This window comes from Amphiprion ocellaris, chromosome 24 (assembly GCF_022539595.1).
Source record: "Amphiprion ocellaris isolate individual 3 ecotype Okinawa chromosome 24, ASM2253959v1, whole genome shotgun sequence".
NCBI lineage: Eukaryota > Metazoa > Chordata > Actinopteri > Pomacentridae > Amphiprion > Amphiprion ocellaris.
The window spans coordinates 4,516,648-4,533,273 of NC_072789.1; the positions used below are offsets into that span (position 1 = coordinate 4,516,648).

Consider the following 16,626-nt stretch of genomic DNA (forward strand, 5'->3'; position numbering starts at 1 on the left):
CATCATCTGAAAGCGAGATGTATGCCAAAGCAGCCATATGGACATAGACCGCCCCCGTTATCCACACACTCACAATTACACAGTAACCCGGATCACACGTGCTGCATACAGTATCTATCATGCGTCACCACAACAAGTTGTGTGCACGAACCCCCCGCGTGCCGAGCCACGTGTGAGCAGGGGGGACCGGCCCACTTCCTACAGCGGCTGCGAGGGGAAGGGAATCCAATACGGTTAATTGACAAAGCCGAGAGCCTTTTACATAACCGGCAGGCTCTGTCTAAGTGGTGGTGTCAGAATTCCCTCCGGCGCTGCTGCTTCTTTTGCTCTCCCCTCCATCTCCATCCTCTATCTTCCATCCCTTCCATCCCTTCACAGATGTTCAACCAGCAATTCCCCATCAGAGCGCTTGTTCTTGGTTAAACGGTTGATCGAGTGTCCCCATCCTCTTTTTTTTCCCCCTCCATCTCTCGTCGTGGAAACCAGGTGTGTTCCCAGCATCTGTTACCATGGCGCCGAGGGAGAGAGAGGGTGACAGGTAAAGTCAACTTCAAATAAACACAATCAGCATGTATATATATACAGATATATATATATAGAGAGAGAGAGAAAGATGTATTCATTTTAGAAAAGAAAATAAATGGTACACATACAAAAAAAAGCCCATTTTAAAATAAAGAGGCACACCTGTAAACAGAGATGACCCACATGGATCAGTGTGAAGTCAATGAAAGCCTTTTAAAAGACACCAGATGGATTCTTCTTGTTAAATTAATCTCTGAGGAACGTTTTGAAAAAGGATTTCAATCAAACACACTGATCCAGGTCTGAATGACAGCAGTTTCAAGTTTGCATAAGGAACTGATTAAATCGTTATCGAACACTTTGCTCAAGAAATGAAAGGTACATTCTGTCCCACACTTACAGTACAGTAAGTTGATTTCACATCGCAACCAAAAACCCCACTGAGACACTGAAAAAAAAGAAAAAAGATGTCATGATGATAAAAAAAAGGCAAGTAGGTGGTAAAGTAAATTATTAAAGCATGGTCTTGCCTGCACACTCTGCTCTAATATGATGTTATGAGTTGTTTTAGTTAAAGGGGGCGAGAGCTGATTATGAAATACCTTTTTCCAGACAGATGTACATGTTGTCAGGGGTTAATAAAGAAAACAAACATGAGACCGTGTTTCCATGCGACTCTTCTTCTAATAATATAAACGTCCCTACATTACACCTCTACCGCATGTTACCATTCAAACAGTTACAGTTAAAGCTCTCTGCAAAAAGAATCAGAATGGAGTGGTGGAGTTATTTAAAAAAAACATTTTAACTTAAACATTTGGTACACAAACTTAAAAAAAAAAAGTGGAGGTCTGATTTAGACACTATGATTGCATGGTTCCCAGCTTGATAAGTGACTTTTGTTACAGTGCAAATATGTGCTAATAATGCTTTCTGTATAAACTGCGCGTGACATGTACAGTTCAAACAACTTAGAAAAAAAAATTGCAAACTTTGCTGCTGACTTTTTGAAAACAACAAATATATGTAATGGATGAAAATAGATTACTTGTCAGTTGTTTTGTTGCAATAAAGTGCTAATATATCAAATTAGCACTTTGTAAATCGGCAGTAAAGAACGGCTAACACAACTCTTGCATCAGCTCAACTTGGTCGAAGGTGTGTTTTGAACCATTTAACTCCATGAGAGGGTGAAGCGCATATAAAAAAAACCAAAAATATCCTGATAAATCACTGTACAATTCATGTCTGACTCATGGAGTCATTTCTTAATGATACCTTCACCCAAAACAAATCAAGACATATTCCCCGGAGAGTCAAAACCTAAGCAGACATGTTAGCACAAGCGGCGATCTCTCAAGCTCTCATAGAGAGGATAAAAAGTAATGATAACTGTGTAACGCTGGCAAAAAAAAGGAACATCTGCATCTCTATTTAGTTGCACTGAAAAGCTCTCGGGGTTGCGATTACATGGTCCTCATCTACAGTAACTGTAAATAAAAATGAAGCTAGAGAGTCGCTAATTAAGGAAATACAACACTTAAGATCCAGGAGTGTGTGCTGTTTTACAAGAACCAACTCTGGTGGCCGGGAACGAGGCGTGGAGCTGCTCTTAAAGGTTACGCAAACTGTGTCCCTGTTCAGGGCTGGACCTTCTGTAGAAGCCTCGAAACAGCAAACCTGAGCCACACAAGTGCTGTCAGATATCAAACATGATGTTCCGTCATGTGCTGCCAGACATACTTGGTGGATTGTAAACGTATTTTTTCTGCAACTTCCGACAAAATCTCGCATTCATGTGTCTGAAATGTAAATATCTGGTCACCTGAATGCTCCATTAAAACTGAGGTAGGCAGAAATATTGGATAAAAACAAACAAAAAGTTAGAATTTGAAAATATACAACCATCATTTGTAGCTTCACCCAAAAATCCTCCATCTAACCCAATGTACCACCGCCCCCTCTTCCTTTTGTTGTAGACTTTGTGGTTCTTACCTGCCCTGAAAACAGAGCCAAAAGGATATGCAGAAGTTTAGTTTCCTTCGAGAACAAATGAATTACAAAATGCTTTAAAGATTATATACATTTCTACCCGAAGATACTAAAAAAACAAACAAACATAATGCTGCCTACCCCAGCTTTAAATGTACACCTGCATGCCGTGGCTTGTGGGATGCAGAGAATACAGTGGTGGAGCCCTCCAAGTTCAAACACACTTTAAAATCCTCTGATGTAAAACCGGAACACATTCAGTCTGTAAATGAAGTCTCTCAGTCATCCAGCTCTTCTATCGGGATCCAGCTGCGTTAAAGCTCCAGTTCGGCACACCTGACTGGCTGAGCGGCGTCTGGCGTTGGGCCGACGTCGACCGTTATCAGGTCTTCTGGTCCTGCGTGATCCCTGTGAACGTCTCCTTTGGTTTCTCAGTGAGAGGCAGCGTGGGGCTGTAGGCGAGCGCCGAGCCGTTGGCGGAGAACGGGTGGAAGGCCAGGGATGAGGGTTTGGTGGGGCTGCAGAGACGATGGAAGCGCTGCGAGGTGAAAAAGAAAAGTCACAGTTAGTTGACTGTTTTCACTCCTTGTTATAGTGTACACTGAGTTGTTAGGTGATCTAACCTGTGGCAGGGTCCCCGGGGTGGTGACGAGGGCGTAGATGGCCCAGATAGGAAGCAGGGAGACGGACGAGAGGGTAAGAAGCCACCCCATTATGGTGGCCCAAGCAGGAGCGACCAGCCCTTTAACCAGTTTTAGCGGAGACCAACGCACCAGGGAAAACACAAAGGTGGCCTTAAGGAGACAGAAAGAGGCACTGTAAATACTGGGAGACACAATTTATCATGTCATTAAATATAAGTACATCAGATTTACACAAGTCCAACACCTGAGGGCTGCGCTTTAAATGTCAATATTTCACGGCGGTTGCAGCTTGGATGAATAACCTCTGAGGCAGCTCTTAAACAGCAGCTGGCCGCAGATGAATAGCCGGCTATTCACTTTCTCGCTGGTGAGAGGTAGATTAGGCGGCTGCTAATACTCTTACAGCCGGGCTCTGCACCTCCAACGCCCCACAGTAAACATGTAGAACCTTGCTCAGATTTTCATCCCTGGAGATCAGTTTGCAGATTACATTCAGTGTCCTGCCACTGGAGCTGAGGGTGCTTTTTCTGCTCCAGAGTTGGTCATAAAAAACACAAGTATCAAGCTGATTTTTGCTGTTGCGATACAAGAAATACTAACTGGTTCAATGTAAATCCTGACATGTTAGTGGACTGCATGTCAGCGGAGGTTAAGTGCTTATAAAAATATCCACATCATTAAGCTCAGTCAGGTTGCATAGGAATAGTGAGTTAAACAGTCCCTCCAGGAATTCACGATGTTGTGATCAAAACAATCTCCGTGAATTCTGCGTGACCTTGCAATTTTGTCCAATCACCGCAACTTTTTCGCAATTTTGGCCAGCCTCCCGTGAGTTCCACCAATCATAAAGTCCCCAGCGCAAACGTAATGCATGTACGAATTCACTTCCTTGTTTAAGGTTTGAAGATCCAGACATGTCCGATTCTAATGTCTCCCATTTACCAACAAAAATTACTGCGGAAGACCGTGAAAAACAATTCCCTGATGTTCTTCACGAAAGAGGAGGTAAATTGTTTTGCACCCGTGCAATATTGTGGTGGAAGATAAATGAAATTCATCATTTGACAAACAATTTTCTACTACAAAACATATTAGGAAAACGGCTGAAACGTGATGGAAACTGTTGCATTCAGATCTGTTGGAGCACTGAAAGAATGAAGGTAAGTTTGATTAATTAATTGATTTGACAAGTTGTGAGTGAATGTGTGTGTGAATATGTGTGTGCCAGGATGTGAAATTAACTCTTTAAGCCACTGACAGATATATCCAAATATGACTCATTCAATAGTAAATGGGTTGGAGCGTGTTAAAGAATTAGTTTTGGAATAAATATTGTCAATTAAAATGTTGAAACATGTTCTAAAAGCTGAAAGTTTTGAGCAACTGTCACTGTCTCCTGCAATTTCAGCGCAACAAATACGCTTAAAACATCACAATTTTTTAGAAAAACTGAGCAAATTCAGGCATTTTAGTCCGCAACAATCTCGAAAAAAGCCTGTGAAATCCTGGAGGGACCAAATTCTCATTTGGACTGAGGTCATTTAACTGTCCTGGAAACATTTCTGGGTAGCTCTGGCTATATATTAATACTTTACAATGATGGTGCCACCATGTTTCATGATGGGGATGGTGTGTTTATGATGATTTGCAGGGTAATGGCCAAAAAGCTCAATTTTGGTCACATCACACCAAATAACCTTCTTCCACTTGATTTCAGAGTCTTCTAAGTACATTCTGACGAACTCTTGTCGAGATTTAATTTGAGCTTTTTATTTTTCCTTTTTTTTCTTTGCCGTTCTACCATAAAGCAACAGTTGTATGTCCAGTCTCTTCCTTTAGAGGAGTCACAGATGTCTTGGTGGCCTCCGTCACTAGTCTCTTTCTTGGATGGTCACTCAGTTTTTGAGGATGGCGTGCTCTCGGCTCATTTATACGAAGGCCATATTCGTTTCATTTCTTGTGAATGGTGGATTCAACCGCATTCAAAGGGATCTTCAGTGACGTGAAAGTTTTCCCCTGACCTACGCTTTTCAGTAATCTTTTCACAGAGTTGCTTGAAGTGCCCTTTTTTTTCCTAATGGTGTAGTCATATCCAGAACTACTAATTTACCATTGACTAGCAATAACTGGCTCCATCTCTGTTGAATTGGATGAGACACTTTATACTTTTTCAAAATCTGTTTTCATTTTGCACTGGCAGAGTTTATTTTGTAGATTCCTGTCCAAAAAAATCCTCATTAAATAGACCACAATTCAATGCTGAAAAGTACTAAAAAAGGAAATGCTTTTTATATTCACTGCAGATGAATTGACAAGCTGAAGGTGGAGTTTATATGAAATCCCATTTGACTGCATTGTATTTTAGAGCAAGCTGACACCAAAGAGTGTGAAAGCGGGTCAGCAGGGAGAGGCTACTCACAGTGCACACAGCCGGGGTCAAGTATTTCCAGCACAGCTTGAAGGCAGGCGAGGGGTTGTAGCCCGTCATATCCCTGATGTTGGCGCAGAAGCGCTCGGCTCCTGTGGCCAAAACGACAGCATCGTGAGCTTTGGTTGCGGTTCGGTTTGACATCATGGTTTGGTGACAGTAGCCAAATTTGGTTAGAGAACATTTCTTTCTCCCTCGTATTGACCACGACAGCAGAAAATACAAGGAAAAATGCAAAAACCCAGAGAGAGAAACGGGGAAAGAAAATATGTTTCTGTTTAAGTTGTGTTTAAAACAGCAGATATTACTGAAAAAGAGGCATCGGGTACAGCTAGATCACCAAATATGACTTAAAAACTTCAGTAAACTTGCAATTCTACAACTTGATGTGGAGCTGTTGTTATTTATAGGTTACTATGCTGTGATTTTACTGGTCCGGCCCACTGGAGATCAAATCAGGTTGAATGTGTCCCCAGAACTAGAAAGACTTTGACACCCCTGGTTTAGAGGCTTCTCCTCCAGCAGCAGAAGAGGGTGAGAGGCTGTCAGAGTCCTTAAAAAACTGTAAATTCCCACAGCCATTAAAAAAAAGGGGGGGGAAACGGTGCAGTAGAGTCTTGACCGCTAAGTTACCCAGTCCATTTAAAAAGCCTCTCCTCAGCTCTACTGCTGGGAGACTCATAAAAACAGGCTTCCTTGGTATTCATTTGCACCCACACACACTCACTCTGCTGACATATCCAGCGTATTAGTTATCTCCTGCACTGGCACGGCTCTTTTTGACATCTCACTGCTTTTCTGGGGTTTAACTCTTCACCAGATATAAAGTTAACTGTCTAAATCCTCACTGCGTTGTCCTGATGTATCGACGTGACACATTCCACTCATCTCACTCTTAAACAAACAATGTTTTTGGAAACGCTTTAAAGCTCCATGTCTGGGCTGGGATAGGGGCTCCCTGGGGCCGCCAGACTGAGACTGAGAGGCGACGGGGCCTGGGGGCTGATTTAGGGCCCGGAGGAGACAGACAGAGGCCTGGCTAGGAGCCAGTCTCCTTACAACAGTGGGTAGCTGCAGCCATGTTAATATACTGTCTACTGAGTCCAAGAGGAATGCAGGAGGTGGGGAGGAAGTGGACGGCTCGACTGTGTATGTTCATCAGATTTCAGGAGTTACATTCATTAGCGATAAAAACTTTTATTTAGATTCTCTACACGAAACGACAACAATCAGTTCATGATTGTTTTGGCGTTTTCTGATTTGGCAGAAAATGAAATCCTATTGTCTGAGCTCCAACAGACTTTAATTAAACTCAGACAGAGAGAAATAGGCTGCTAGGAACTTTTTCCATTAAATTATTCCTAGATTAAAAGGAAAAGAAAAAAAGAAAAGAGGAGGAAAAGAAATGAGGTGACAAAGAAAAGGAAAAGGAGTGGAGAGAAGGATAGGAAATGGAAAAGGAAAGGAAGCATGTATACAGATGTATAGAAAAAGAAAGAAATGAGCTGGAAAGGAAGAAGAAAGGTGAGAAGAAATGCAAGGAAAAGGAGAAAACTAAAAGGAAAGAAAGACAAGGAAAGCAATTGCTATGAGAGGATAAGTGTTGAAGAAGAAGAAGAGTGGAGAAAAGAAGAGGAAAAGGGGAGCAGATAAATTCTACGAAGAGGATACGAGAGGGAGATTGGAAAAGAAATAAAAAAAGGAAGAGAGCAAGGAGGAGAGGAGACAAAGAAATAGAAAAGAACCAGAGAGAAGGAAAGGAAAAGGAAGAAATAGGAAACAGTCTTGGAAAGGAAAGAAAAGGAGCGAAAGAAGAAATGAGAGGACAGGAAGAACTCAAAAGTATAGGAAAGGAAGTAAAGAAAAGACAAGGAAAAAAGAAAAGCAAAATTAAGGAGGGAAAGTGAAAAAATAAGAAAATGGGAGAAAAGGAAGATACTGAGTGACAGAAAGGAGAGAAATAGGGGAGGAGTGGAGAAAAAGGAAGGAAGGAAAGATAAGAGAGGAGGGAAATGAAGGATAGGAGGCGTAGACTGGAAAGAGGAAAAAGCAGAGACAAAGAGTAGAGTGAGAAGAAATGAAAAGGTAAAGAGAGGACAGAGAAGGAAAGAACTAGGAGTAAGAAGAAGAAAGCAAATCGAAGCAGGAAAGTTTTCGTACCGTAGACCCAGCCGATGGCCAGAGACTGGAAGATGGAGAGAAGCAGCAGACTGGCTCCACTGCAGGAGAAATGGTCGTAGATCTGGAACACATAGAGACCACCCTGCGGACAAACGGAGGAGAAAACGCTCCATCACTCTGTATCAACAAACACAAACAGGCCGGAGGATGACGTACGCCTCGTTTACCCCGAGTGCCACTTACCGGCGTGACCATGACCAGCCCGACCAGGAAGCAGACGATGCAGACGACCAGCAGCAGCAGCTCTCGGCGGTGGCCTCGGCGGATCACGTGAGGGTACAGGTCGGCCACCGACGTCATCAGGGCCTCCAGGCTCACAAACTGGGCGACAGAAGGGATCATCAGCGCTCATATACGATGCGTAACACATCGCTGTTATCTAAAGCGGTTCGTCTAAAGCGGGGTGTGTCTACCTGCGTGTCCAGCCCCAGCATGATGATCATGAGGAAGAAGCAGACGGCCCAGAGCTGGGGCAGAGGCATCATGGATACAGCTCTTGGGTAGGCGATGAAAGCAAGACCAGGTCCTGAGGAGACATAAGGAAAATAAAAGTTATTATTATTAAAAGTTATTTATAAAATATGTAGGGAATGTTTCTTGACAAAACATTACTTGACAAAATACACCTACAAATTAACTAATCTTTGTTTTTAACTGATAACTTCAGGTGTTTTGTGATTATTTTTGGTAAAACGGTTGTAATTTTACCAAAAATTCTAGTGGTCATTCTCATGTATTCTCTACGCTGTCTGAAGCACTCAACACAAAGAAAATTAACTCTAATAATGTAAATCTTCAAATTTCAGTCATGATCACATCAGGACTGATCAAATGTGATTGTAACCTCATGTAGTTTAATACAGCGGTTGTCTTACTACCTGTCAAAGTCACTTTAAATCACTACACCTTGAAATGTGTATTGACTTTTAATACATTTAGTATTTTTATAGATTTTAAAATTAGGAATGTTTTATTCTAGTATTGTACAGCAAGTGTTTTTGAGTATATACTAACCTTTAATGTTAATGCTACAAACCTGCCTTTTTGTCTTTTTAACATTTTTTTAAAAAGATTTTGGGTATTTTTGTTGTTGTATGTAAGCTGCTGAACACTTGAATTTTGTGTGACTAGATTTTTCAGTTTAAATGAAAAACATGAACAAAATTACAAAAAATTGATTGAATTACAAAAAAAAAAAAAATTTGCCAGAATGCTAGAGTGAGCAGAAACCTTCCCCCTAATCCTGAAACCTTTTCCTAAACATGATCTCCACACTTTTTTCCATTGCAGGAATTTGGAGCAGCCCTTTCAATCTTTCTGTATTCATTTTTGTTTCTAATAGTTTTGCAACAACATCTATTCCAAGCAGGTACACTAGCATTGAAAAGTTAAGGGTCGCCCAGGCAATTTCATATTTTCTATGAAAACTCACACTTTCATTCATGTGTTAACATAACAGAACAAGGGTTTTCTAATCATCAATGAGCCTTTCAACACCATTAGCTAACACAATGTAGCATTAGAACACAGGAGTGATGGTTGCTGGAAATGTTCCTCTGTACCCCTATGGAGATATTCCATTAAACATTTCCAGCTACAATAGTCATTTACCACATTAACAATGTCTAGACTGGATTTATGATTAATTTAAGGTTATCTTCATTGAAAAAAACTGCTTTTCTTTCAAAAATAAGGACATTTCTAAGTGACCTTAAACTTTTGAACAGTTGTGTACATAATAAAACAATGGTGGGAACCTGTTGGCTGCTGTGTTGTTGTCGTACGGTGAGTTTTACATTGTTGACTGCAATGAGGACAACAAAACGGATGATAATAGGTTGTTGTCTTGTCCTAGTTTAACCAATTACCATCAAGTCCTGACCACCACTTTGTCAAGAGATGTTATTTCTCCCCTGAAAAAAGCCCTAAAGAGGTTCTGCATAGCGGCTCCTGCACTCAGTAGTACATGATCACTATAAACGGCGCCCAGTGGAAATCCTGCCTCCATGTTTCACCTGATTGGGCCACGGCGGATATGTCCACGCCCTGCTCCTCAGCCATGAAGCCCAGCACCGAGAAGATGGCGAAACCTGCCAGGAAACTGGTGCAGCTGTTCAGAAGGCACAGCATGAAAGAATCCCTGGAAACACACACAAAATGTCATTAATGTGAGTTCGGTGGAAAGCAGCTTGAACGTATATGTTTGGAAATACAGCCTAACACAAAAAGGAAATATATGCCTGGTATAAAAGTGTCATTTGGAAAGCTGAGCAGGACCCAGTGAGGGTTTGATCCTCGTATGGAGCTCTGCCCCGTTACAAGCCAAGAGTCAAGTGCTTGGCTTCCTGTGCGAGTGTGCATGTGGGAGTCGTAGAGTGTGGGAAACATGGCACTGAGGGCTTTTCTTTAAGGTGTGGCTGTATCACTGTGTTTTCTCTGTCCATTCCAGCCATTCCTTCTGCAAGCCATCTGACCAGCAGGGAGCTCACATCTTACATTTCAGTGAATATAGTTTGTCTGAAGTGGAGGTGCTGTGTGGCTGGAATTGCTTTTTTTTGTGTAGTTGTGTGTGTGACAAAGTGTCTCACTTATAGCAGTCATTGTTGTATTTGTTGTAACTGCCCAGCACTGTGAGACTTCCCAAGCAGATTCCATAAGAGAAAAATATCTGGGTACCTGCATCCATCCATACCTAGACAGAGAGATAGAGAGAGAAACAGAGTGGGAGGGACAGATGAGAGGCAACAGGAGCCAACTGATATCCTTTATCTGTCTGCTCTTTGGGTTAAAAGGCAAGTCATACAAGCTGCACAGTTCACAGATAACCTGATACAAAAGATAAACCCTGAGTCTTTGGATTAGGGGATGTCTCTGTCGGAATGTGCTGATGTTGTAAAACCTTTTCCACGTGATATTAAGACTTACCCCACCCTACTAAAGAAAACGATCCCCAACAAAAATCACTAAAGAGAGTAACAATAGTTGTAGCTGGATCCAAATAATTCTTTAAGCTGATTTCAACCAATTATACTTCCGTGTGTTGCAGTGCTACTTCTCTGATTGGTCCCGCTGTATTTAATTTAAATACCTTCATGCTATGAACCCTGTGAACCCCAAGCATGTTTCTGGCTCCTGTTCTAATTTTTCACTGCAATATAAAGTCCATGGAAACAGCACAACCATGGCTAGATGTAGAGAACTTTAAAATGCTTTATGTGCAAGCATGACAGTTATGATACCTGAATTCATTAATAAAAGAAAAAAAATGATAGCGGTGCTTTCCAAATTAGAAAAAACTAGAATCAACAATGTTTTCTCCAGTGCCCACAGGTGTTAACAACACTGTAAAAATGGTGGCTCTACCGTTTATAGATATTTTACTACATTGATTTTAAGTTTGTTTCCATCTTTGTTACTTATCTTCTTGTTTTTGCAGTTTCTTGCTATGATGAATGCTGTAATTTTGGCATTTCAAAAACAAAAAACAAACAAAAAACAAATCTTTTGAACCTGCCAGTGGGTTTTAGGGTATAGAAGGTCAATCATTTTCATTAAAGGCCTCTATACACTGTGCGATGTTCAGCCGTCCCAGACAACAGATAACAATCATGAGAGAATCGTGGAGACATCTTTGGTCTTGGCTCTAAATCGGGGGTCCTACGTTGTACTGGTCCTCACGTGGTTCTTACTTCACTGGCTTCCAGTTAGGTTCAGGATTGATTCTGAGATTCTTTTAGTTGTTTTTTAGTCTCTGAATGGACTGGCCCCAGAATATTTGTCTGACCTTGTTAAGGTGCATCAACCCTCCAGAGCCCTGAGGTCAGCTGACCAGATGGTCCTGGACGTCCCTCGATCTCTCATGAAAACCAGAGGAGATCGAGTCTTTGCTGTTGTGGCTCCCACGCTGTGGAACACATTGCCCCTCTCTGTGTGGTCTGTGAATAGCCTCTCCATTTTTAAAACTCGTCTTAAGACCCACTTGCTCACTGTGCCAAATAATGCATGGGACCAACTGAGCTGCAGACATACAGAAGACCAAAACCAGTCCCACCTACTGTAACGTAGAGCAGACAACACACCTACTCACCTGACAGAGTGGCTTCCTACCTATAAGAGCAGCCATACCACCTGCAAGAATGACTAGAAGAATTTCCTCCAACGTGACGTGTTTTAAATATGATGGCGTCTAAAGACATATGAATTGTGCGTCTGTGTTTTTGTACCTGTGGGTCTGCCAGGCGGGTGTGGTTGGGTTTGAGGTAGTAGATGATGCCCTGCATCGCTCCCGGCAGAGTGGCACCTCGCACCAGCAGCACAAACAGCATGACATATGGGAATGTGGCCGTCAGGTACACCACCTAGAATGTACACACAGCGAGGGGGATGTGGTCAGGACGGCTCGGAGAAAACAGGAAGGATGTGACTGGATGTGTCAAACAGCACTACTAAAAAAGACAACCCTGGAAAGTTGGAGTGTTATAACCTGTTGACAGACGGACAGCAAAAGTCGGCCCCTTGTTTCATTTGATACATAAAAGGTGTGGAAGCGTCACATTCAAACATCAGAAACTGGTCATGCTTGTTTATTATAAAGGAATGCATTTTAAGGCATGACGATAAAATAATTGCAATTTTGATGGTTCTCTTTTTAGGAATACAAATATATATTTACAAAAAATAAATATACATCTTTTATAAACTAAAAGTTTATAATTACGTTATTAAAAGACAGACAGACAAACCAACGCCGATCGTCACATAACTCTGCCGAGGTTTCGCCTCTTTAGGTGCGATTACAAGCATTATTATTTCTGTAATTAATTAATCAAAACTAACGTGTTAAAGCCCCAGCCCTAATTTTAATGCATGCCTAAGGTTTGTGCTGTATACAGAATATTACGATGACGTGCTTTTCAAAAACTGCTTCTAAACGCTCTTGTTGCTGCTACTTCCCAGTCCTGTAGAGAAGACAGACAGACCAAGCCCTCATCACAGTGTTTTCTGCTCACCTTTCCGGTGGACTTGACTCCCTTCCAGACACAGAAGTAGCAGATGAGCCAGACGACGGCCAGACACAGCGCCAGCTTCCAGTTGACTGGACCCAGTTCGTCCAAACTGCTGGACAGGCGGAGAACCTCCCGTCTAGAACACACATGCTACTGTTAACGCCAAGATTCCAAGATTACCACCTTGATCAACACTCTGAGGATAATACACTCACTCCCAAAACTCCATAACCGGAGAGGTGGCGTTCTCAGGCATGCCGCTTGCATTAACCGTCTGATTGTGTTGGTTGAACAAGACACAAGCCGCTGCAGGAAAACACACACAAAATAGTCCTGAGTTGCCTCTTTACACAGCAAAGTGCACTACTGAGTCATGTTGTGTTTTTACTGACCGGTGTTCCACGTGTTGTTACAGTGCGACCAGGGCAGCTCCGCCTGGAAGCTGTAGAACAGGTAGAAGAGAGCCCAGGCCAGGATGATGATGTAGTACACACAACCGTGCAGGATCATCACCTGGCTGGCATAGCCGAGTCCTGCAGAGACATAGACGGAAACAGGGCGTGTTGAGATACGCAAGCAGAGCCTATCTTTATCTAATATATGGAAGCAAACAAAGATAAACGTGCTTCAAAACAAGCATGCACACAATTCTCTTATCAGCTCCATGTCAACTGAGTTTCAGATGAAAGCCGCCACTTATTGAGACACTCGACTCGTAGCCCACATCAAGTATATCTTCATCCTGAATGAATGATGGTCTGATGAGGCCTTGAGTGGGTTACAAAGTGCAGGCTTGTTTGAGCACACAAAAAGCTGTTTGTTTTGTCCGCTAATGAAATTCAGGCCTTAATCTGATGATGGTAAATGTTCAAACCAGGCAGGAATTCCTACAGAAGCCCGTCTTTGTCTGTGTAAGCTTGTATAAGTAGTCAATAAACCCTGCGTGGTGCAAAAGCAGAGTTTGTCCCTGCGCTTAACACGTGGCCTTCACACAGCTAGCTGTCAACCAGATATAGCGTATGTGCATCTGCAGGCCACATGGATCAAGAGGCTGAGCAGCACAATGTTGCCACACTCTGAATTTGTCACTGGAAAAGCAGAGCTCCACAGACACACATGTTCTGTTTACAACGTGTCGTGCAGGTGGTCCAGCTAGCATGCTACCAACCTCAGCTGAGAATTTCACGTCCTACTTTACAAGAGCTTTGAATCTGTCAAAAATGAGTTTAACTGGAGCATTTGGTCTCCTATAACCTCTTCAGCAACTTCTCACCTTCTCCCGAGAAGCATGGCAGTTATATAATGGAAGCAAACAGCACAGCTTTAAGTTCGAAATGTTCATTCAAGGTGAAAAGACGCACTCTGTTCCAACAATCACCCCATAAGATCCATTTATGGCACACTTTCTTGTGGTTTCTTAAACTGTTGTTTCTAAGACAAACCTGAAACTCAGCTTTTGAACCAACATGCAACTTATTTAGGCGATAATAAAAAATAAGGAATGACACAACAAGCGAGCAAACTCAATCTGAAAGATCTAGAACAGCTACAAAACCACCTCAGGCTGAGATTGCTTTAAACACTATTCTTTATTTTTATATTTTACTACTTCATTTCTAAACGAAGGCATTGTCTAAAAATCTGTGCACAAAGACCCAGTTGTAAAAATTTTGGCTAGAGAAAGAGAAAGTTTTTGCTTGGGGTTTTTGCTTCATAAACCAATTCCAACTCTGTGGGTGTAACACACATGTTGACAAACGCTGTTTGAAGGCATAGTATTTAGTCATTCTGCCACACCTTTAAATAAATACAGCTGGGCAGATTTCCAGAGGAAACTAAACAGATGTAATCCAAAAGGAATCAATACACCTTTGTGAAATATCACTTAATCGTAAATCAGTATAAACTTTATCAGCTTACAGCCATTGTATTGCTTTGGAAATGAACAGTAGGGTGTTTGCTCGTGTAAAATTAAAAAAACTATCCGTTTAACATTACGACATAATAGGACCTCAATACAACAAAACCAGCGCCCCTTTCATTCATGAAATTAAAATCTGTCATTTTTTCAATACTTTGTGTGTCCGCTTTTATTGTTAATGGCAGAGTCAAGCCTCTTCAGCACGGAGGGCATGAGTATTGAACAAGTTTCTGGAGAAAGTTCTCCCATTCTTAACCCTTTGATGCACAACATAGGTCCAGAGATACCCATTTTCCATTGAATTAGGGTCACTTTTGACCCATGTTGTGCATCAAAGGGGTTAAGAACCAACAATTTTCAGCTTCTCTTTGCTAAAAGGAATTAGTTGCTCCACCCTTTCTCTTTAAAACAACTGGCACGTGTTGTATTGAACTCCAGGCAGGTGACATACTTGGCAAAGGTTAAAGTTTTCACTTTGTTTATGATGTTGTTTTGGCAGCGTGCACTATTCCTCTTCTGCCAAGTTTCTGTAGACTGGGCGTCGTCTTGTCAGCCAGCATTTTGGCATACTCATGGCTCCATCTATAAATGCCATCTTTCAAATAGCTTTTGTCCTCAATTGATCACGCTCCCACCTCCATACTTCATGGTCAGGACTATGCATTCACTGTGGTGGTCCTGGCTAGATTCATACCAAACATTACAGACCCCATCTTGGTCTGATCTGACCACAGAATGTGCTCACATCAGTCTTTTCATTGAGGCTATGCACTGTCCTTCATATTATCAGTGCTGATAACCCCTGTGCAAAGTCAGGAGCCACGGCCTGTCTGGTGGTCAGAGCTAGATTGTGCAAGTAGTGGACTGTCTGTGGCGTCATTTTAGTAAGATAGTCAATGCAGCTCTGATTAGTGGTCTAATAACTGCTGCAACTGTGTTTCTATTGATTTTTAGTTGGCCACCGATCTGCATCTAATCTGGCAATTCTTTTCCATGCTGAGCCACGATGCAAACATGCCTATAGCTCTAAAACTGAGAAACTTATGGCTTTCAGAGGGTATTTTATTACCATGTTCACGCAACTAGGCTAATTTGAAAATCACTGATGTACACAGTTTTGTTTCAATGATCACATGTTTTCTAATTTTCTCCTGCCACGCCTACAACCTTTGGAGCTGAGGTTGGATTGGAGCAGGCTGAACTACCGCTCCAATCACGGTTCCAACTGGCGTTCAAATGGCCCATTCATGCCGGCATTCATCCTTATAAGAAGCTGAGCTGCCCGGTTCTGTTGTAAACGTTTGTGCTTGTCTTGTCTTGTGCTTGCCTCAGTCTTGTCACATCACCTTCATAGAGATGGTCGCCTTTGGTTATGTTTATTACTTTTGTTTCAGTAGCACCCATTTGCTTTTAACCCCCTTGTTTTCTGTTTTGTTCCCACCTTTCAAAATAAATCCCACCTGTCGTTCTGGAACTCGGCATTGTTTTGCTTTCTTTTTGTTACTTTCCAGTTAACCTTGACAGTCGGGTCATAACATTGTATAACAGAGACCTCAGGTGTATTCACTTTTGTTGCATTGAGTTTCTACTTTGAGGCCTTTATTTTTGATACAGTCCTTCTACAGTATTTGTTTTTGATTGTTCTACTTGCGAGTAATAATCCAATAAATGAGAAATTATACAATTTTGCATTAGTTTGTATTTAAATTATGTAGGGGTGTGCTCTGTACTGTCTTCTAATATGTAGTACAGGTTTACCTTCCTTAAAAGTTTAATGCATTCTTTCTATTCCATTTCCTACAAGTTGGAATTATTCAAGATCATGATTATAACTTCAATAACTTCACACTCTATTTTGTTTCTCAAATAGCAGCACGGTCTGTTCTGTCACGGCTGTAATTGTGCATTAAGCTAATGCTTAACCGTGAC

General features: G+C 41.8%; 1 protein-coding gene across 5 annotated transcripts in view; it reads right to left on the reverse strand.

Annotated features, from left to right (window-relative positions):
• Positions 1 to 572: 572 nt before the first annotated feature.
• LOC111575432 (sodium- and chloride-dependent GABA transporter 2-like) overlaps positions 573 to 16,626 on the reverse strand; it is a 33,098-nt gene continuing 17,044 nt past the window's right edge. For all 5 annotated transcript variants that reach the window (XM_023280562.3, XM_023280561.3, XM_035952943.2 and 2 more), the window contains 12 exons: positions 13,169 to 13,309; positions 12,992 to 13,082; positions 12,780 to 12,912; positions 11,994 to 12,128; positions 10,359 to 10,462; positions 9,786 to 9,910; positions 8,184 to 8,296; positions 7,954 to 8,091; positions 7,750 to 7,852; positions 5,581 to 5,681; positions 3,141 to 3,311; positions 573 to 3,055 (listed from right to left, as the gene is read on the reverse strand). In XM_023280562.3, the coding sequence (XP_023136330.1) occupies positions 2,900 to 3,055; positions 3,141 to 3,311; positions 5,581 to 5,681; positions 7,750 to 7,852; positions 7,954 to 8,091; positions 8,184 to 8,296; positions 9,786 to 9,910; positions 10,359 to 10,462; positions 11,994 to 12,128; positions 12,780 to 12,912; positions 12,992 to 13,082; positions 13,169 to 13,309 (1,511 nt within the window). In that variant the 3' untranslated portion in view covers positions 573 to 2,899. The remainder of the gene's footprint in view (positions 3,056 to 3,140; positions 3,312 to 5,580; positions 5,682 to 7,749; positions 7,853 to 7,953; positions 8,092 to 8,183; positions 8,297 to 9,785; positions 9,911 to 10,358; positions 10,463 to 11,993; positions 12,129 to 12,779; positions 12,913 to 12,991; positions 13,083 to 13,168; positions 13,310 to 16,626) is intronic.